General features: G+C 47.9%; 1 protein-coding gene across 9 annotated transcripts; it reads right to left on the minus strand.

Moving 5' to 3' along the window:
• Window positions 1–4,878: 4,878 nt before the first annotated feature.
• On the minus strand, window positions 4,879–20,581 carry LOC127142158 (collagen alpha-3(VI) chain-like). 9 transcript variants are annotated; one of them, XM_051069269.1, is made up of 2 exons: window positions 19,663–20,581; window positions 4,879–5,691 (listed from the first exon to the last, which is right to left on the minus strand). In XM_051069269.1, exons 1-2 carry the CDS (start codon window positions 20,183–20,185, stop codon window positions 5,018–5,020), a joined length of 1,197 nt encoding a protein of 398 aa, XP_050925226.1. In that variant the 5' UTR covers window positions 20,186–20,581; the 3' UTR covers window positions 4,879–5,017. The 9 variants fall into 9 exon arrangements, with proteins under 9 accessions (XP_050925226.1, XP_050925225.1, XP_050925224.1 ...); XM_051069268.1 differs by lacking the exon at window positions 4,879–5,691 and adding an exon at window positions 6,596–7,408; XM_051069267.1 differs by lacking the exon at window positions 4,879–5,691 and adding an exon at window positions 8,313–9,125.
• Between the last annotated feature and the right edge of the window lie 443 nt (window positions 20,582–21,024).

The raw sequence follows: 21,024 nt of genomic DNA on the forward strand, positions 1-21,024 counted from the left end.
TCCACGGAGGACTGGAGCTGCTGTTGGACACTGGGCAGGTCAGTGAATTCAGACAGATAGAGCGTACTGGGATCGTGGATATATTCTGCAGCTCTCTACTATCCGAGCTCCTGGTTCCAATTGCAAAGATCAACACACCCAGCTGTTTGAGGGCAGAGGCTGGTGCATCAACACTGTCAAAAGACTTTCCACCACATAGCAATATCAGGACCTGTGGAACTCCTTCAAGCGCCTGCTTCCTGCAGAGGCCGTGAAGACATTGTCCCTCAAGTACTGGAGAGCTGCTCCAGTATTGAGCGGTCTTCCGCCTTTGTGCCTCAAACCTCTGACAGTGTCGAGGATCTCTCCCTTTGTGGTGTACGTGTTCAGATAGAACTGGACAGCTGGATCTCTGCTGTACTGAACCACTGAGACGCGGTCTTTGTTGTCATCCACGCTCAGTGTCTCTACTACTCTTTGGACAAAGTCTCGCATAGCTGGGAATCCACTTCTAGTACCATCAGAGCCATCCAACAAGAACACAACATCCCTTCCACTGGCTTTTTCTCCACTAGGGGACAAAAGATTTGAGACATTTTTAGCTTCATTTCTCAAACGTTTCATGTGGTTAAATCAGATGATGGGAGCTAACCTCAATGTTTACGACCTGCACTATCAAAGCTGGCACACCAGTTTTGTCTAAGTGGCACTGGCTGACCTGAACTTGGTGAAAAAAATCTTAGGTACGGCACAATTTGCATCCTACCATGACCGCAGTGTAAAAAATTGATCACTTTCTACCAGTTACCGTTGGTGTCATGGGCGTGGCCCTCACTACCACTGTGTTCATTGCAGAGGAGAGCTGTTCTTGGATGCCGGGGAGATCAGTGAACTCAGACACAGATAGGGCCAGACTAGGGTCATATGATATCTTCTGCAGCTCTCTAATGTCAGAGCTCCTTGTTCCAATGCCAATCACAAAGATGCCCTGTTGTTGAGAGCAGAGGCCGGTGTATCTACATTGTCAAAAGACCTTCCGCCATTTAGCAGGATCAACATCTGTGGGACACCTTGCAGGCGCCTACTCCCAGAGGAGTTTGTAAAGACATTGTCCCTGACGTACTGGAGGGCTGCCCCGGTGTTGAGGGGTCTGCCTCCTCTGTGTCTCAGCCCTCTGACTGAATCCACAATATCCTCTCTGGTGGTGTATGTGTTGAGATAGAAATGGACCTCTGCATCTCTGCCGTACTGGACCACAGAGACGCGGTCGTTGTTTTCTCCCACATTAAGTTTCTCTACCACTCTCTCAACAAAATCAAGCATGGCAGGGAAGCCATTCCTTGTGCCATCAGAACCATCCAGAAGGAATACGATATCCTTTTTGGCAGAGTCAACTGAAAAAAGACAGGAAGACAAGGAAGTAAAACCTTTGAAAAAGTGCGCTGGAGAACTAACCCTCACTAAGTGGTGAGCTGTCTTTCAAGTTTTGTTCTTTACTTTTGTTTTTCTGTGAGAGCACCTTGCACTTTCTACTTCAATTTTAAGCAGCAGGAATCATGCCACCGCCTGTCTTTAAATGCACACATGGAAACTAAACAAGTATCACACTTCATCTCTTTTGCTCAGTGTAAGTGAAACAAGTCAGGCAGGCCCTCAGGCAAGAGGTCATGCTTGTTAACATACCAAGTACAGTTGGTGATTCTGGGGTGACGTCAATGACCACAGCCTCCACGGAGGACTGGAGCTGCTGTTGGACACTGGGCAGGTCAGTGAATTCAGACACAGATAGAGCGGTACTGGGATCGTGGGATATATTCTGCAGCTCTCTACTATCCGAGCTCCTGGTTCCAATTGCAAAGATCAACACACCCAGCTGTTTGAGGGCAGAGGCTGGTGCATCAACACTGTCAAAAGACTTTCCCACATAGCAATATCAGGACCTGTGGAACTCCTTCCAAGCGCCTGCTTCCTGCAGAGGCCGTGAAGACATTGTCCTCAAGTACTGGAGAGCTGCTCCAGTATTGAGCGTCTTCCGCCTTTGTGCCTCAAACCTCTGACAGTGTCGAGGATCTCTCCCTTTGTGGTGTACGTGTTCAGATAGAACTGGACAGCTGGATCTCTGCTGTACTGAACCACTGAGACGCGGTCTTTGTTGTCATCCACGCTCAGTGTCTCTACTACTCTTTGGACAAAGTCTCGCATAGCTGGGAATCCACTTCTAGTACCATCAGAGCCATCCAACAAGAACACAACATCCCTTCCCACTGGCTTTTTCTCCACTAGGGGACAAAAGATTTGAGACATTTTTAGCTTCATTTCTCAAACGTTTCATGTGGTTAAATCAGATGATGGGCTAACCTCAATGTTTACGACCTGCACTATCAAAGCTGGCACACCAGTTTTGTCTAAGTGGCACTGGCTGACCTGAACTTGGTGAAAAAACATCTTAGGTACGGCACAATTTGCATCCTACCATGACCTCGCAGTGTAAAAATGATCACTTTCTTACCAGTTACCGTTGGTGTCATGGGCGTGGCCCTCACTACCACTGTGTTCATTGCAGAGGAGAGCTGTTCTTGGATGCCGGGGAGATCAGTGAACTCAGACACAGATAGGGCCAGACTAGGGTCATATGATATCTTCTGCAGCTCTCTAATGTCAGAGCTCCTTGTTCCAATGCCAATCACAAAGATGCCCTGTTGTTTGAGAGCAGAGGCCGGTGTATCTACATTGTCAAAAGACCTTCCGCCATTTAGCAGGATCAACATCTGTGGGACACCTTGCAGGCGCCTACTCCCAGAGGAGTTTGTAAAGACATTGTCCCTGACGTACTGGAGGGCTGCCCCGGTGTTGAGGGGTCTGCCTCCTCTGTGTCTCAGCCCTCTGACTGAATCCACAATATCCTCTCTGGTGGTGTATGTGTTGAGATAGAAATGGACCTCTGCATCTCTGCCGTACTGGACCACAGAGACGCGGTCGTTGTTTTCTCCCACATTAAGTTTCTTTACCACTCTCTCAACAAAATCAAGCATGGCAGGGAAGCCATTCCTTGTGCCATCAGAACCATCCAGAAGGAATACGATATCCTTTTTGGCAGAGTCAACTGAAAAAAGACAGGAAGACAAGGAAGTAAAACCTTTGAAAAAGTGCGCTGGAGAACTAACCCTCACTAAGTGGTGAGCTGTCTTTCAAGTTTTGTTCTTTACTTTTGTTTTTCTGTGAGAGCACCTTGCACTTTCTACTTCAATTTTAAGCAGCAGGAAATCATGCCACCGCCTGTCTTTAAATGCACACATGGAAACTAAACAAGTATCACACTTCATCTCTTTTGCTCAGTGTAAGTGAAACAAGTCAGGCAGGCCCTCAGGCAAGAGGTCATGCTTGTTAACATACCAAGTACAGTTGGTGATTCTGGGGTGACGTCAATGACCACAGCCTCCACGGAGGACTGGAGCTGCTGTTGGACACTGGGCAGGTCAGTGAATTCAGACACAGATAGAGCGGTACTGGGATCGTGGGATATATTCTGGCAGCTCTCTACTATCCGAGCTCCTGGTTCCAATTGCAAAGATCAACACACCCAGCTGTTTGAGGGCAGAGGCTGGTGCATCAACACTGTCAAAAGACTTTCCACCACATAGCAATATCAGGACCTGTGGAACTCCTTCCAAGCGCCTGCTTCCTGCAGAGGCCGTGAAGACATTGTCCCTCAAGTACTGGAGAGCTGCTCCAGTATTGAGCGGTCTTCCGCCTTTGTGCCTCAAACCTCTGACAGTGTCGAGGATCTCTCCCTTTGTGGTGTACGTGTTCAGATAGAACTGGACAGCTGGATCTCTGCTGTACTGAACCACTGAGACGCCGGTCTTTGTTGTCATCCACGCTCAGTGTCTCTACTACTCTTTGGACAAAGTCTCGCATAGCTGGGAATCCACTTCTAGTACCATCAGAGCCATCCAACAAGAACACAACATCCCTTCCCACTGGCTTTTTCTCCACTAGGGGACAAAAGATTTGAGACATTTTTAGCTTCATTTCTCAAACGTTTCATGTGGTTAAATCAGATGATGGGAGCTAACCTCAATGTTTACGACCTGCACTATCAAAGCTGGCACACCAGTTTTGTCTAAGTGGCACTGGCTGACCTGAACTTGGTGAAAAAACATCTTAGGTACGGCACAATTTGCATCCTACCATGACCTCGCAGTGTAAAAATTGATCACTTTCTTACCAGTTACCGTTGGTGTCATGGGCGTGGCCCTCACTACCACTGTGTTCATTGCAGAGGAGAGCTGTTCTTGGATGCCGGGGAGATCAGTGAACTCAGACACAGATAGGGCCAGACTAGGGTCATATGATATCTTCTGCAGCTCTCTAATGTCAGAGCTCCTTGTTCCAATGCCAATCACAAAGATGCCCTGTTGTTTGAGAGCAGAGGCCGGTGTATCTACATTGTCAAAAGACCTTCCGCCATTTAGCAGGATCAACATCTGTGGGACACCTTGCAGGCGCCTACTCCCAGAGGAGTTTGTAAAGACATTGTCCCTGACGTACTGGAGGGCTGCCCCGGTGTTGAGGGGTCTGCCTCCTCTGTGTCTCAGCCCTCTGACTGAATCCACAATATCCTCTCTGGTGGTGTATGTGTTGAGATAGAAATGGACCTCTGCATCTCTGCCGTACTGGACCACAGAGACGCGGTCGTTGTTTTCTCCCACATTAAGTTTCTCTACCACTCTCTCAACAAAATCAAGCATGGCAGGGAAGCCATTCCTTGTGCCATCAGAACCATCCAGAAGGAATACGATATCCTTTTTGGCAGAGTCAACTGAAAAAAGACAGGAAGACAAGGAAGTAAAACCTTTGAAAAAGTGCGCTGGAGAACTAACCCTCACTAAGTGGTGAGCTGTCTTTCAAGTTTTGTTCTTTACTTTTGTTTTTCTGTGAGAGCACCTTGCACTTTCTACTTCAATTTTAAGCAGCAGGAAATCATGCCACCGCCTGTCTTTAAATGCACACATGGAAACTAAACAAGTATCACACTTCATCTCTTTTGCTCAGTGTAAGTGAAACAAGTCAGGCAGGCCCTCAGGCAAGAGGTCATGCTTGTTAACATACCAAGTACAGTTGGTGATTCTGGGGTGACGTCAATGACCACAGCCTCCACGGAGGACTGGAGCTGCTGTTGGACACTGGGCAGGTCAGTGAATTCAGACACAGATAGAGCGGTACTGGGATCGTGGGATATATTCTGCAGCTCTCTACTATCCGAGCTCCTGGTTCCAATTGCAAAGATCAACACACCCAGCTGTTTGAGGGCAGAGGCTGGTGCATCAACACTGTCAAAAGACTTTCCACCACATAGCAATATCAGGACCTGTGGAACTCCTTCCAAGCGCCTGCTTCCTGCAGAGGCCGTGAAGACATTGTCCCTCAAGTACTGGAGAGCTGCTCCAGTATTGAGCGGTCTTCCGCCTTTGTGCCTCAAACCTCTGACAGTGTCGAGGATCTCTCCCTTTGTGGTGTACGTGTTCAGATAGAACTGGACAGCTGGATCTCTGCTGTACTGAACCACTGAGACGCGGTCTTTGTTGTCATCCACGCTCAGTGTCTCTACTACTCTTTGGACAAAGTCTCGCATAGCTGGGAATCCACTTCTAGTACCATCAGAGCCATCCAACAAGAACACAACATCCCTTCCCACTGGCTTTTTCTCCACTAGGGGACAAAAGATTTGAGACATTTTTAGCTTCATTTCTCAAACGTTTCATGTGGTTAAATCAGATGATGGGAGCTAACCTCAATGTTTACGACCTGCACTATCAAAGCTGGCACACCAGTTTTGTCTAAGTGGCACTGGCTGACCTGAACTTGGTGAAAAAACATCTTAGGTACGGCACAATTTGCATCCTACCATGACCTCGCAGTGTAAAAATTGATCACTTTCTTACCAGTTACCGTTGGTGTCATGGGCGTGGCCCTCACTACCACTGTGTTCATTGCAGAGGAGAGCTGTTCTTGGATGCCGGGGAGATCAGTGAACTCAGACACAGATAGGGCCAGACTAGGGTCATATGATATCTTCTGCAGCTCTCTAATGTCAGAGCTCCTTGTTCCAATGCCAATCACAAAGATGCCCTGTTGTTTGAGAGCAGAGGCCGGTGTATCTACATTGTCAAAAGACCTTCCGCCATTTAGCAGGATCAACATCTGTGGGACACCTTGCAGGCGCCTACTCCCAGAGGAGTTTGTAAAGACATTGTCCCTGACGTACTGGAGGGCTGCCCCGGTGTTGAGGGGTCTGCCTCCTCTGTGTCTCAGCCCTCTGACTGAATCCACAATATCCTCTCTGGTGGTGTATGTGTTGAGATAGAAATGGACCTCTGCATCTCTGCCGTACTGGACCACAGAGACGCGGTCGTTGTTTTCTCCCACATTAAGTTTCTCTACCACTCTCTCAACAAAATCAAGCATGGCAGGGAAGCCATTCCTTGTGCCATCAGAACCATCCAGAAGGAATACGATATCCTTTTTGGCAGAGTCAACTGAAAAAAGACAGGAAGACAAGGAAGTAAAACCTTTGAAAAAGTGCGCTGGAGAACTAACCCTCACTAAGTGGTGAGCTGTCTTTCAAGTTTTGTTCTTTACTTTTGTTTTTCTGTGAGAGCACCTTGCACTTTCTACTTCAATTTTAAGCAGCAGGAAATCATGCCACCGCCTGTCTTTAAATGCACACATGGAAACTAAACAAGTATCACACTTCATCTCTTTTGCTCAGTGTAAGTGAAACAAGTCAGGCAGGCCCTCAGGCAAGAGGTCATGCTTGTTAACATACCAAGTACAGTTGGTGATTCTGGGGTGACGTCAATGACCACAGCCTCCACGGAGGACTGGAGCTGCTGTTGGACACTGGGCAGGTCAGTGAATTCAGACACAGATAGAGCGGTACTGGGATCGTGGGATATATTCTGCAGCTCTCTACTATCCGAGCTCCTGGTTCCAATTGCAAAGATCAACACACCCAGCTGTTTGAGGGCAGAGGCTGGTGCATCAACACTGTCAAAAGACTTTCCACCACATAGCAATATCAGGACCTGTGGAACTCCTTCCAAGCGCCTGCTTCCTGCAGAGGCCGTGAAGACATTGTCCCTCAAGTACTGGAGAGCTGCTCCAGTATTGAGCGGTCTTCCGCCTTTGTGCCTCAAACCTCTGACAGTGTCGAGGATCTCTCCCTTTGTGGTGTACGTGTTCAGATAGAACTGGACAGCTGGATCTCTGCTGTACTGAACCACTGAGACGCGGTCTTTGTTGTCATCCACGCTCAGTGTCTCTACTACTCTTTGGACAAAGTCTCGCATAGCTGGGAATCCACTTCTAGTACCATCAGAGCCATCCAACAAGAACACAACATCCCTTCCCACTGGCTTTTTCTCCACTAGGGGACAAAAGATTTGAGACATTTTTAGCTTCATTTCTCAAACGTTTCATGTGGTTAAATCAGATGATGGGAGCTAACCTCAATGTTTACGACCTGCACTATCAAAGCTGGCACACCAGTTTTGTCTAAGTGGCACTGGCTGACCTGAACTTGGTGAAAAAACATCTTAGGTACGGCACAATTTGCATCCTACCATGACCTCGCAGTGTAAAAATTGATCACTTTCTTACCAGTTACCGTTGGTGTCATGGGCGTGGCCCTCACTACCACTGTGTTCATTGCAGAGGAGAGCTGTTCTTGGATGCCGGGGAGATCAGTGAACTCAGACACAGATAGGGCCAGACTAGGGTCATATGATATCTTCTGCAGCTCTCTAATGTCAGAGCTCCTTGTTCCAATGCCAATCACAAAGATGCCCTGTTGTTTGAGAGCAGAGGCCGGTGTATCTACATTGTCAAAAGACCTTCCGCCATTTAGCAGGATCAACATCTGTGGGACACCTTGCAGGCGCCTACTCCCAGAGGAGTTTGTAAAGACATTGTCCCTGACGTACTGGAGGGCTGCCCCGGTGTTGAGGGGTCTGCCTCCTCTGTGTCTCAGCCCTCTGACTGAATCCACAATATCCTCTCTGGTGGTGTATGTGTTGAGATAGAAATGGACCTCTGCATCTCTGCCGTACTGGACCACAGAGACGCGGTCGTTGTTTTCTCCCACATTAAGTTTCTCTACCACTCTCTCAACAAAATCAAGCATGGCAGGGAAGCCATTCCTTGTGCCATCAGAACCATCCAGAAGGAATACGATATCCTTTTTGGCAGAGTCAACTGAAAAAAGACAGGAAGACAAGGAAGTAAAACCTTTGAAAAAGTGCGCTGGAGAACTAACCCTCACTAAGTGGTGAGCTGTCTTTCAAGTTTTGTTCTTTACTTTTGTTTTTCTGTGAGAGCACCTTGCACTTTCTACTTCAATTTTAAGCAGCAGGAAATCATGCCACCGCCTGTCTTTAAATGCACACATGGAAACTAAACAAGTATCACACTTCATCTCTTTTGCTCAGTGTAAGTGAAACAAGTCAGGCAGGCCCTCAGGCAAGAGGTCATGCTTGTTAACATACCAAGTACAGTTGGTGATTCTGGGGTGACGTCAATGACCACAGCCTCCACGGAGGACTGGAGCTGCTGTTGGACACTGGGCAGGTCAGTGAATTCAGACACAGATAGAGCGGTACTGGGATCGTGGGATATATTCTGCAGCTCTCTACTATCCGAGCTCCTGGTTCCAATTGCAAAGATCAACACACCCAGCTGTTTGAGGGCAGAGGCTGGTGCATCAACACTGTCAAAAGACTTTCCACCACATAGCAATATCAGGACCTGTGGAACTCCTTCCAAGCGCCTGCTTCCTGCAGAGGCCGTGAAGACATTGTCCCTCAAGTACTGGAGAGCTGCTCCAGTATTGAGCGGTCTTCCGCCTTTGTGCCTCAAACCTCTGACAGTGTCGAGGATCTCTCCCTTTGTGGTGTACGTGTTCAGATAGAACTGGACAGCTGGATCTCTGCTGTACTGAACCACTGAGACGCGGTCTTTGTTGTCATCCACGCTCAGTGTCTCTACTACTCTTTGGACAAAGTCTCGCATAGCTGGGAATCCACTTCTAGTACCATCAGAGCCATCCAACAAGAACACAACATCCCTTCCCACTGGCTTTTTCTCCACTAGGGGACAAAAGATTTGAGACATTTTTAGCTTCATTTCTCAAACGTTTCATGTGGTTAAATCAGATGATGGGAGCTAACCTCAATGTTTACGACCTGCACTATCAAAGCTGGCACACCAGTTTTGTCTAAGTGGCACTGGCTGACCTGAACTTGGTGAAAAAACATCTTAGGTACGGCACAATTTGCATCCTACCATGACCTCGCAGTGTAAAAATTGATCACTTTCTTACCAGTTACCGTTGGTGTCATGGGCGTGGCCCTCACTACCACTGTGTTCATTGCAGAGGAGAGCTGTTCTTGGATGCCGGGGAGATCAGTGAACTCAGACACAGATAGGGCCAGACTAGGGTCATATGATATCTTCTGCAGCTCTCTAATGTCAGAGCTCCTTGTTCCAATGCCAATCACAAAGATGCCCTGTTGTTTGAGAGCAGAGGCCGGTGTATCTACATTGTCAAAAGACCTTCCGCCATTTAGCAGGATCAACATCTGTGGGACACCTTGCAGGCGCCTACTCCCAGAGGAGTTTGTAAAGACATTGTCCCTGACGTACTGGAGGGCTGCCCCGGTGTTGAGGGGTCTGCCTCCTCTGTGTCTCAGCCCTCTGACTGAATCCACAATATCCTCTCTGGTGGTGTATGTGTTGAGATAGAAATGGACCTCTGCATCTCTGCCGTACTGGACCACAGAGACGCGGTCGTTGTTTTCTCCCACATTAAGTTTCTCTACCACTCTCTCAACAAAATCAAGCATGGCAGGGAAGCCATTCCTTGTGCCATCAGAACCATCCAGAAGGAATACGATATCCTTTTTGGCAGAGTCAACTGAAAAAAGACAGGAAGACAAGGAAGTAAAACCTTTGAAAAAGTGCGCTGGAGAACTAACCCTCACTAAGTGGTGAGCTGTCTTTCAAGTTTTGTTCTTTACTTTTGTTTTTCTGTGAGAGCACCTTGCACTTTCTACTTCAATTTTAAGCAGCAGGAAATCATGCCACCGCCTGTCTTTAAATGCACACATGGAAACTAAACAAGTATCACACTTCATCTCTTTTGCTCAGTGTAAGTGAAACAAGTCAGGCAGGCCCTCAGGCAAGAGGTCATGCTTGTTAACATACCAAGTACAGTTGGTGATTCTGGGGTGACGTCAATGACCACAGCCTCCACGGAGGACTGGAGCTGCTGTTGGACACTGGGCAGGTCAGTGAATTCAGACACAGATAGAGCGGTACTGGGATCGTGGGATATATTCTGCAGCTCTCTACTATCCGAGCTCCTGGTTCCAATTGCAAAGATCAACACACCCAGCTGTTTGAGGGCAGAGGCTGGTGCATCAACACTGTCAAAAGACTTTCCACCACATAGCAATATCAGGACCTGTGGAACTCCTTCCAAGCGCCTGCTTCCTGCAGAGGCCGTGAAGACATTGTCCCTCAAGTACTGGAGAGCTGCTCCAGTATTGAGCGGTCTTCCGCCTTTGTGCCTCAAACCTCTGACAGTGTCGAGGATCTCTCCCTTTGTGGTGTACGTGTTCAGATAGAACTGGACAGCTGGATCTCTGCTGTACTGAACCACTGAGACGCGGTCTTTGTTGTCATCCACGCTCAGTGTCTCTACTACTCTTTGGACAAAGTCTCGCATAGCTGGGAATCCACTTCTAGTACCATCAGAGCCATCCAACAAGAACACAACATCCCTTCCCACTGGCTTTTTCTCCACTAGGGGACAAAAGATTTGAGACATTTTTAGCTTCATTTCTCAAACGTTTCATGTGGTTAAATCAGATGATGGGAGCTAACCTCAATGTTTACGACCTGCACTATCAAAGCTGGCACACCAGTTTTGTCTAAGTGGCACTGGCTGACCTGAACTTGGTGAAAAAACATCTTAGGTACGGCACAATTTGCATCCTACCATGACCTCGCAGTGTAAAAATTGATCACTTTCTTACCAGTTACCGTTGGTGTCATGGGCGTGGCCCTCACTACCACTGTGTTCATTGCAGAGGAGAGCTGTTCTTGGATGCCGGGGAGATCAGTGAACTCAGACACAGATAGGGCCAGACTAGGGTCATATGATATCTTCTGCAGCTCTCTAATGTCAGAGCTCCTTGTTCCAATGCCAATCACAAAGATGCCCTGTTGTTTGAGAGCAGAGGCCGGTGTATCTACATTGTCAAAAGACCTTCCGCCATTTAGCAGGATCAACATCTGTGGGACACCTTGCAGGCGCCTACTCCCAGAGGAGTTTGTAAAGACATTGTCCCTGACGTACTGGAGGGCTGCCCCGGTGTTGAGGGGTCTGCCTCCTCTGTGTCTCAGCCCTCTGACTGAATCCACAATATCCTCTCTGGTGGTGTATGTGTTGAGATAGAAATGGACCTCTGCATCTCTGCCGTACTGGACCACAGAGACGCGGTCGTTGTTTTCTCCCACATTAAGTTTCTTTACCACTCTCTCAACAAAATCAAGCATGGCAGGGAAGCCATTCCTTGTGCCATCAGAACCATCCAGAAGGAATACGATATCCTTTTTGGCAGAGTCAACTGAAAAAAGACAGGAAGACAAGGAAGTAAAACCTTTGAAAAAGTGCGCTGGAGAACTAACCCTCACTAAGTGGTGAGCTGTCTTTCAAGTTTTGTTCTTTACTTTTGTTTTTCTGTGAGAGCACCTTGCACTTTCTACTTCAATTTTAAGCAGCAGGAAATCATGCCACCGCCTGTCTTTAAATGCACACATGGAAACTAAACAAGTATCACACTTCATCTCTTTTGCTCAGTGTAAGTGAAACAAGTCAGGCAGGCCCTCAGGCAAGAGGTCATGCTTGTTAACATACCAAGTACAGTTGGTGATTCTGGGGTGACGTCAATGACCACAGCCTCCACGGAGGACTGGAGCTGCTGTTGGACACTGGGCAGGTCAGTGAATTCAGACACAGATAGAGCGGTACTGGGATCGTGGGATATATTCTGCAGCTCTCTACTATCCGAGCTCCTGGTTCCAATTGCAAAGATCAACACACCCAGCTGTTTGAGGGCAGAGGCTGGTGCATCAACACTGTCAAAAGACTTTCCACCACATAGCAATATCAGGACCTGTGGAACTCCTTCCAAGCGCCTGCTTCCTGCAGAGGCCGTGAAGACATTGTCCCTCAAGTACTGGAGAGCTGCTCCAGTATTGAGCGGTCTTCCGCCTTTGTGCCTCAAACCTCTGACAGTGTCGAGGATCTCTCCCTTTGTGGTGTACGTGTTCAGATAGAACTGGACAGCTGGATCTCTGCTGTACTGAACCACTGAGACGCGGTCTTTGTTGTCATCCACGCTCAGTGTCTCTACTACTCTTTGGACAAAGTCTCGCATAGCTGGGAATCCACTTCTAGTACCATCAGAGCCATCCAACAAGAACACAACATCCCTTCCCACTGGCTTTTTCTCCACTAGGGGACAAAAGATTTGAGACATTTTTAGCTTCATTTCTCAAACGTTTCATGTGGTTAAATCAGATGATGGGAGCTAACCTCAATGTTTACGACCTGCACTATCAAAGCTGGCACACCAGTTTTGTCTAAGTGGCACTGGCTGACCTGAACTTGGTGAAAAAACATCTTAGGTACGGCACAATTTGCATCCTACCATGACCTCGCAGTGTAAAAATTGATCACTTTCTTACCAGTTACCGTTGGTGTCATGGGCGTGGCCCTCACTACCACTGTGTTCATTGCAGAGGAGAGCTGTTCTTGGATGCCGGGGAGATCAGTGAACTCAGACACAGATAGGGCCAGACTAGGGTCATATGATATCTTCTGCAGCTCTCTAATGTCAGAGCTCCTTGTTCCAATGCCAATCACAAAGATGCCCTGTTGTTTGAGAGCAGAGGCCGGTGTATCTACATTGTCAAAAGACCTTCCGCCATTTAGCAGGATCAACATCTGTGGGACACCTTGCAGGCGCCTACTCCCAGAGGAGTTTGTAAAGACATTGTCCCTGACGTACTGGAGGGCTGCCCCGGTGTTGAGGGGTCTGCCTCCTCTGTGTCTCAGCCCTCTGACTGAATCCACAATATCCTCTCTGGTGGTGTATGTGTTGAGATAGAAATGGACCTCTGCATCTCTGCCGTACTGGACCACAGAGACGCGGTCGTTGTTTTCTCCCACATTAAGTTTCTTTACCACTCTCTCAACAAAATCAAGCATGGCAGGGAAGCCATTCCTTGTGCCATCAGAACCATCCAGAAGGAATACGATATCCTTTTTGGCAGAGTCAACTGAAAAAAGACAGGAAGACAAGGAAGTAAAACCTTTGAAAAAGTGCGCTGGAGAACTAACCCTCACTAAGTGGTGAGCTGTCTTTCAAGTTTTGTTCTTTACTTTTGTTTTTCTGTGAGAGCACCTTGCACTTTCTACTTCAATTTTAAGCAGCAGGAAATCATGCCACCGCCTGTCTTTAAATGCACACATGGAAACTAAACAAGTATCACACTTCATCTCTTTTGCTCAGTGTAAGTGAAACAAGTCAGGCAGGCCCTCAGGCAAGAGGTCATGCTTGTTAACATACCAAGTACAGTTGGTGATTCTGGGGTGACGTCAATGACCACAGCCTCCACGGAGGACTGGAGCTGCTGTTGGACACTGGGCAGGTCAGTGAATTCAGACACAGATAGAGCGGTACTGGGATCGTGGGATATATTCTGCAGCTCTCTACTATCCGAGCTCCTGGTTCCAATTGCAAAGATCAACACACCCAGCTGTTTGAGGGCAGAGGCTGGTGCATCAACACTGTCAAAAGACTTTCCACCACATAGCAATATCAGGACCTGTGGAACTCCTTCCAAGCGCCTGCTTCCTGCAGAGGCCGTGAAGACATTGTCCCTCAAGTACTGGAGAGCTGCTCCAGTATTGAGCGGTCTTCCGCCTTTGTGCCTCAAACCTCTGACAGTGTCGAGGATCTCTCCCTTTGTGGTGTACGTGTTCAGATAGAACTGGACAGCTGGATCTCTGCTGTACTGAACCACTGAGACGCGGTCTTTGTTGTCATCCACGCTCAGTGTCTCTACTACTCTTTGGACAAAGTCTCGCATAGCTGGGAATCCACTTCTAGTACCATCAGAGCCATCCAACAAGAACACAACATCCCTTCCCACTGGCTTTTTCTCCACTAGGGGACAAAAGATTTGAGACATTTTTAGCTTCATTTCTCAAACGTTTCATGTGGTTAAATCAGATGATGGGAGCTAACCTCAATGTTTACGACCTGCACTATCAAAGCTGGCACACCAGTTTTGTCTAAGTGGCACTGGCTGACCTGAACTTGGTGAAAAAACATCTTAGGTACGGCACAATTTGCATCCTACCATGACCTCGCAGTGTAAAAATTGATCACTTTCTTACCAGTTACCGTTGGTGTCATGGGCGTGGCCCTCACTACCACTGTGTTCATTGCAGAGGAGAGCTGTTCTTGGATGCCGGGGAGATCAGTGAACTCAGACACAGATAGGGCCAGACTAGGGTCATATGATATCTTCTGCAGCTCTCTAATGTCAGAGCTCCTTGTTCCAATGCCAATCACAAAGATGCCCTGTTGTTTGAGAGCAGAGGCCGGTGTATCTACATTGTCAAAAGACCTTCCGCCATTTAGCAGGATCAACATCTGTGGGACACCTTGCAGGCGCCTACTCCCAGAGGAGTTTGTAAAGACATTGTCCCTGACGTACTGGAGGGCTGCCCCGGTGTTGAGGGGTCTGCCTCCTCTGTGTCTCAGCCCTCTGACTGAATCCACAATATCCTCTCTGGTGGTGTATGTGTTGAGATAGAAATGGACCTCTGCATCTCTGCCGTACTGGACCACAGAGACGCGGTCGTTGTTTTCTCCCACATTAAGTTTCTCTACCACTCTCTCAACAAAATCAAGCATGGCAGGGAAGCCATTCCTTGTGCCATCAGAACCATCCAGAAGGAATACGATATCCTTTTTGGCAGAGTCAACTGAAAAAAGACAGGAAGACAAGGAAGTAAAACCTTTGAAAAAGTGCGCTGGAGAACTAACCCTCACTAAGTGGTGAGCTGTCTTTCAAGTTTTGTTCTTTACTTTTGTTTTTCTGTGAGAGCACCTTGCACTTTCTACTTCAATTTTAAGCAGCAGGAAATCATGCCACCGCCTGTCTTTAAATGCACACATGGAAACTAAACAAGTATCACACTTCATCTCTTTTGCTCAGTGTAAGTGAAACAAGTCAGGCAGGCCCTCAGGCAAGAGGTCATGCTTGTTAACATACCAAGTACAGTTGGTGATTCTGGGGTGACGTCAATGACCACAGCCTCCACGGAGGACTGGAGCTGCTGTTGGACACTGGGCAGGTCAGTGAATTCAGACACAGATAGAGCGGTACTGGGATCGTGGGATATATTCTGCAGCTCTCTACTATCCGAGCTCCTGGTTCCAATTGCAAAGATCAACACACCCAGCTGTTTGAGGGCAGAGGCTGGTGCATCAACACTGTCAAAAGACTTTCCACCACATAGCAATATCAGGACCTGTGGAACTCCTTCCAAGCGCCTGCTTCCTGCAGAGGCCGTGAAGACATTGTCCCTCAAGTACTGGAGAGCTGCTCCAGTATTGAGCGGTCTTCCGCCTTTGTGCCTCAAACCTCTGACAGTGTCGAGGATCTCTCCCTTTGTGGTGTACGTGTTCAGATAGAACTGGACAGCTGGATCTCTGCTGTACTGAACCACTGAGACGCGGTCTTTGTTGTCATCCACGCTCAGTGTCTCTACTACTCTTTGGACAAAGTCTCGCATAGCTGGGAATCCACTTCTAGTACCATCAGAGCCATCCAACAAGAACACAACATCCCTTCCCACTGGCTTTTTCTCCACTAGGGGACAAAAGATTTGAGACATTTTTAGCTTCATTTCTCAAACGTTTCATGTGGTTAAATCAGATGATGGGAGCTAACCTCAATGTTTACGACCTGCACTATCAAAGCTGGCACACCAGTTTTGTCTAAGTGGCACTGGCTGACCTGAACTTGGTGAAAAAACATCTTAGGTACGGCACAATTTGCATCCTACCATGACCTCGCAGTGTAAAAATTGATCACTTTCTTACCAGTTACCGTTGGTGTCATGGGCGTGGCCCTCACTACCACTGTGTTCATTGCAGAGGAGAGCTGTTCTTGGATGCCGGGGAGATCAGTGAACTCAGACACAGATAGGGCCAGACTAGGGTCATATGATATCTTCTGCAGCTCTCTAATGTCAGAGCTCCTTGTTCCAATGCCAATCACAAAGATGCCCTGTTGTTTGAGAGCAGAGGCCGGTGTATCTACATTGTCAAAAGACCTTCCGCCATTTAGCAGGATCAACATCTGTGGGACACCTTGCAGGCGCCTACTCCCAGAGGAGTTTGTAAAGACATTGTCCCTGACGTACTGGAGGGCTGCCCCGGTGTTGAGGGGTCTGCCTCCTCTGTGTCTCAGCCCTCTGACTGAATCCACAATATCCTCTCTGGTGGTGTATGTGTTGAGATAGAAATGGACCTCTGCATCTCTGCCGTACTGGACCACAGAGACGCGGTCGTTGTTTTCTCCCACATTAAGTTTCTCTACCACTCTCTCAACAAAATCAAGCATGGCAGGGAAGCCATTCCTTGTGCCATCAGAACCATCCAGAAGGAATACGATATCCTTTTTGGCAGAGTCAACTGAAAAAAGACAGGAAGACAAGGAAGTAAAACCTTTGAAAAAGTGCGCTGGAGAACTAACCCTCACTAAGTGGTGAGCTGTCTTTCAAGTTTTGTTCTTTACTTTTGTTTTTCTGTGAGAGCACCTTGCACTTTCTACTTCAATTTTAAGCAGCAGGAAATCATGCCACCGCCTGTCTTTAAATGCACACATGGAAACTAAACAAGTATCACACTTCATCTCTTTTGCTCAGTGTAAGTGAAACAAGTCAGGCAGGCCCTCAGGCAAGAGGTCATGCTTGTTAACATACCAAGTACAGTTGGTGATTCTGGGGTGACGTCAATGACCACAGCCTCCACGGAGGACTGGAGCTGCTGTTGGACACTGGGCAGGTCAGTGAATTCAGACACAGATAGAGCGGTACTGGGATCGTGGGATATATTCTGCAGCTCTCTACTATCCGAGCTCCTGGTTCCAATTGCAAAGATCAACACACCCAGCTGTTTGAGGGCAGAGGCTGGTGCATCAACACTGTCAAAAGACTTTCCACCACATAGCAATATCAGGACCTGTGGAACTCCTTCCAAGCGCCTGCTTCCTGCAGAGGCCGTGAAGACATTGTCCCTCAAGTACTGGAGAGCTGCTCCAGTATTGAGCGGTCTTCCGCCTTTGTGCCTCAAACCTCTGACAGTGTCGAGGATCTCTCCCTTTGTGGTGTACGTGTTCAGATAGAACTGGACAGCTGGATCTCTGCTGTACTGAACCACTGAGACGCGGTCTTTGTTGTCATCCACGCTCAGTGTCTCTACTACTCTTTGGACAAAGTCTCGCATAGCTGGGAATCCACTTCTAGTACCATCAGAGCCATCCAACAAGAACACAACATCCCTTCCCACTGGCTTTTTCTCCACTAGGGGACAAAAGATTTGAGACATTTTTAGCTTCATTTCTCAAACGTTTCATGTGGTTAAATCAGATGATGGGAGCTAACCTCAATGTTTACGACCTGCACTATCAAAGCTGGCACACCAGTTTTGTCTAAGTGGCACTGGCTGACCTGAACTTGGTGAAAAAACATCTTAGGTACGGCACAATTTGCATCCTACCATGACCTCGCAGTGTAAAAATTGATCACTTTCTTACCAGTTACCGTTGGTGTCATGGGCGTGGCCCTCACTACCACTGTGTTCATTGCAGAGGAGAGCTGTTCTTGGATGCCGGGGAGGATCAGTGAACTCAGACACAGATAGGGCCAGACTAGGGTCATATGATATCTTCTGCAGCTCTCTAATGTCAGAGCTCCTTGTTCCAATGCCAATCACAAAGATGCCCTGTTGTTTGAGAGCAGAGGCCGGTGTATCTACATTGTCAAAAGACCTTCCGCCATTTAGCAGGATCAACATCTGTGGGACACCTTGCAGGCGCCTACTCCCAGAGGAGTTTGTAAAGACATTGTCCCTGACGTACTGGAGGGCTGCCCCGGTGTTGAGGGGTCTGCCTCCTCTGTGTCTCAGCCCTCTGACTGAATCCACAATATCCTCTCTGGTGGTGTATGTGTTGAGATAGAAATGGACCTCTGCATCTCTGCCGTACTGGACCACAGAGACGCGGTCGTTGTTTTCTCCCACATTAAGTTTCTCTTACCACTCTCTCAACAAAATCAAGCATGGCAGGGAAGCCATTCCTTGTGCCATCAGAACCATCCAGAAGGAATACGATATCCTTTTTGGCAGAGTCAACTGAAAAAAGACAGGAAGACAAGGAAGTAAAACCTTTGAAAAAGTGCGCTGGAGAACTAACCCTCACTAAGTGGTGAGCTGTCTTTCAAGTTTTGTTCTTTACTTTTGTTTTTCTGTGAGAGCACCTTGCACTTTCTACTTCAATTTTAAGCAGCAGGAAATCATGCCACCGCCTGTCTTTAAATGCACACATGGAAACTAAACAAGTATCACACTTCATCTCTTTTGCTCAGTGTAAGTGAAACAAGTCAGGCAGGCCCTCAGGCAAGAGGTCATGCTTGTTAACATACCAAGTACAGTTGGTGATTCTGGGGTGACGTCAATGACCACAGCCTCCACGGAGGACTGGAGCTGCTGTTGGACACTGGGCAGGTCAGTGAATTCAGACACAGATAGAGCGGTACTGGGATCGTGGGATATATTCTGCAGCTCTCTACTATCCGAGCTCCTGGTTCCAATTGCAAAGATCAACACACCCAGCTGTTTGAGGGCAGAGGCTGGTGCATCAACACTGTCAAAAGACTTTCCACCACATAGCAATATCAGGACCTGTGGAACTCCTTCCAAGCGCCTGCTTCCTGCAGAGGCCGTGAAGACATTGTCCCTCAAGTACTGGAGAGCTGCTCCAGTATTGAGCGGTCTTCCGCCTTTGTGCCTCAAACCTCTGACAGTGTCGAGGATCTCTCCCTTTGTGGTGTACGTGTTCAGATAGAACTGGACAGCTGGATCTCTGCTGTACTGAACCACTGAGACGCGGTCTTTGTTGTCATCCACGCTCAGTGTCTCTACTACTCTTTGGACAAAGTCTCGCATAGCTGGGAATCCACTTCTAGTACCATCAGAGCCATCCAACAAGAACACAACATCCCTTCCCACTGGCTTTTTCTCCACTAGGGGACAAAAGATTTGAGACATTTTTAGCTTCATTTCTCAAACGTTTCATGTGGTTAAATCAGATGATGGGAGCTAACCTCAATGTTTACGACCTGCACTATCAAAGCTGGCACACCAGTTTTGTCTAAGTGGCACTGGCTGACCTGAACTTGGTGAAAAAACATCTTAGGTACGGCACAATTTGCATCCTACCATGACCTCGCAGTGTAAAAATTGATCACTTTCTTACCAGTTACCGTTGGTGTCATGGGCGTGGCCCTCACTACCACTGTGTTCATTGCAGAGGAGAGCTGTTCTTGGATGCCGGGGAGGTCAGTGAACTCAGACACAGATAGGGCCAGACTAGGGTCATATGATATCTTCTGCAGCTCTCTAATGTCAGAGCTCCTTGTTCCAATGCCAATCACAAAGATGCCCTGTTGTTTGAGAGCAGAGGCCGGTGTATCTACATTGTCAAAAGACCTTCCGCCATTTAGCAGGATCAACATCTGTGGGACACCTTGCAGGCGCCTACTCCCAGAGGAGTTTGTAAAGACATTGTCCCTGACGTACTGGAGGGCTGCCCCGGTGTTGAGGGGTCTGCCTCCTCTGTGTCTCAGCCCTCTGACTGAATCCACAATATCCTCTCTGGTGGTGTATGTGTTGAGATAGAAATGGACCTCTGCATCTCTGCCGTACTGGACCACAGAGACGCGGTCGTTGTTTTCTCCCACATTAAGTTTCTTTACCACTCTCTCAACAAAATCAAGCATGGCAGGGAAGCCATTCCTTGTGCCATCAGAACCATCCAGAAGGAATACGATATCCTTTTTGGCAGAGTCAACTGAAAAAAGACAGGAAGACAAGGAAGTAAAACCTTTGAAAAAGTGCGCTGGAGAACTAACCCTCACTAAGTGGTGAGCTGTCTTTCAAGTTTTGTTCTTTACTTTTGTTTTTCTGTGAGAGCACCTTGCACTTTCTACTTCAATTTTAAGCAGCAGGAAATCATGCCACCGCCTGTCTTTAAATGCACACATGGAAACTAAACAAGTATCACACTTCATCTCTTTTGCTCAGTGTAAGTGAAACAAGTCAGGCAGGCCCTCAGGCAAGAGGTCATGCTTGTTAACATACCAAGTACAGTTGGTGATTCTGGGGTGACGTCAATGACCACAGCCTCCACGGAGGACTGGAGCTGCTGTTGGACACTGGGCAGGTCAGTGAATTCAGACACAGATAGAGCGGTACTGGGATCGTGGGATATATTCTGCAGCTCTCTACTATCCGAGCTCCTGGTTCCAATTGCAAAGATCAACACACCCAGCTGTTTGAGGGCAGAGGCTGGTGCATCAACACTGTCAAAAGACTTTCCACCACATAGCAATATCAGGACCTGTGGAACTCCTTCCAAGCGCCTGCTTCCTGCAGAGGCCGTGAAGACATTGTCCCTCAAGTACTGGAGAGCTGCTCCAGTATTGAGCGGTCTTCCGCCTTTGTGCCTCAAACCTCTGACAGTGTCGAGGATCTCTCCCTTTGTGGTGTACGTGTTCAGATAGAACTGGACAGCTGGATCTCTGCTGTACTGAACCACTGAGACGCGGTCTTTGTTGTC

The sequence above is a fragment of the Lates calcarifer genome, unplaced genomic scaffold, assembly GCF_001640805.2.
Source record: "Lates calcarifer isolate ASB-BC8 unplaced genomic scaffold, TLL_Latcal_v3 _unitig_756_quiver_1967, whole genome shotgun sequence".
Classification (NCBI taxonomy): Eukaryota; Metazoa; Chordata; class Actinopteri; family Centropomidae; genus Lates; species Lates calcarifer.

Excerpts from the sequence above, each read along its gene's own strand:
- LOC127142158 (XM_051069269.1), bottom strand. The coding sequence starts at position 20,185 with ATGCTTGATTTTGTTGAGAGAGTGGTAAAGAAACTTAATGTGGGAGAA. Across the intron at positions 5,692-19,662 it reads CATGACACCAACGGTAACTG|TGGAGAAAAAGCCAGTGGGA; the intron begins GTAAGAAAGTGA and ends TTTGTCCCCTAG.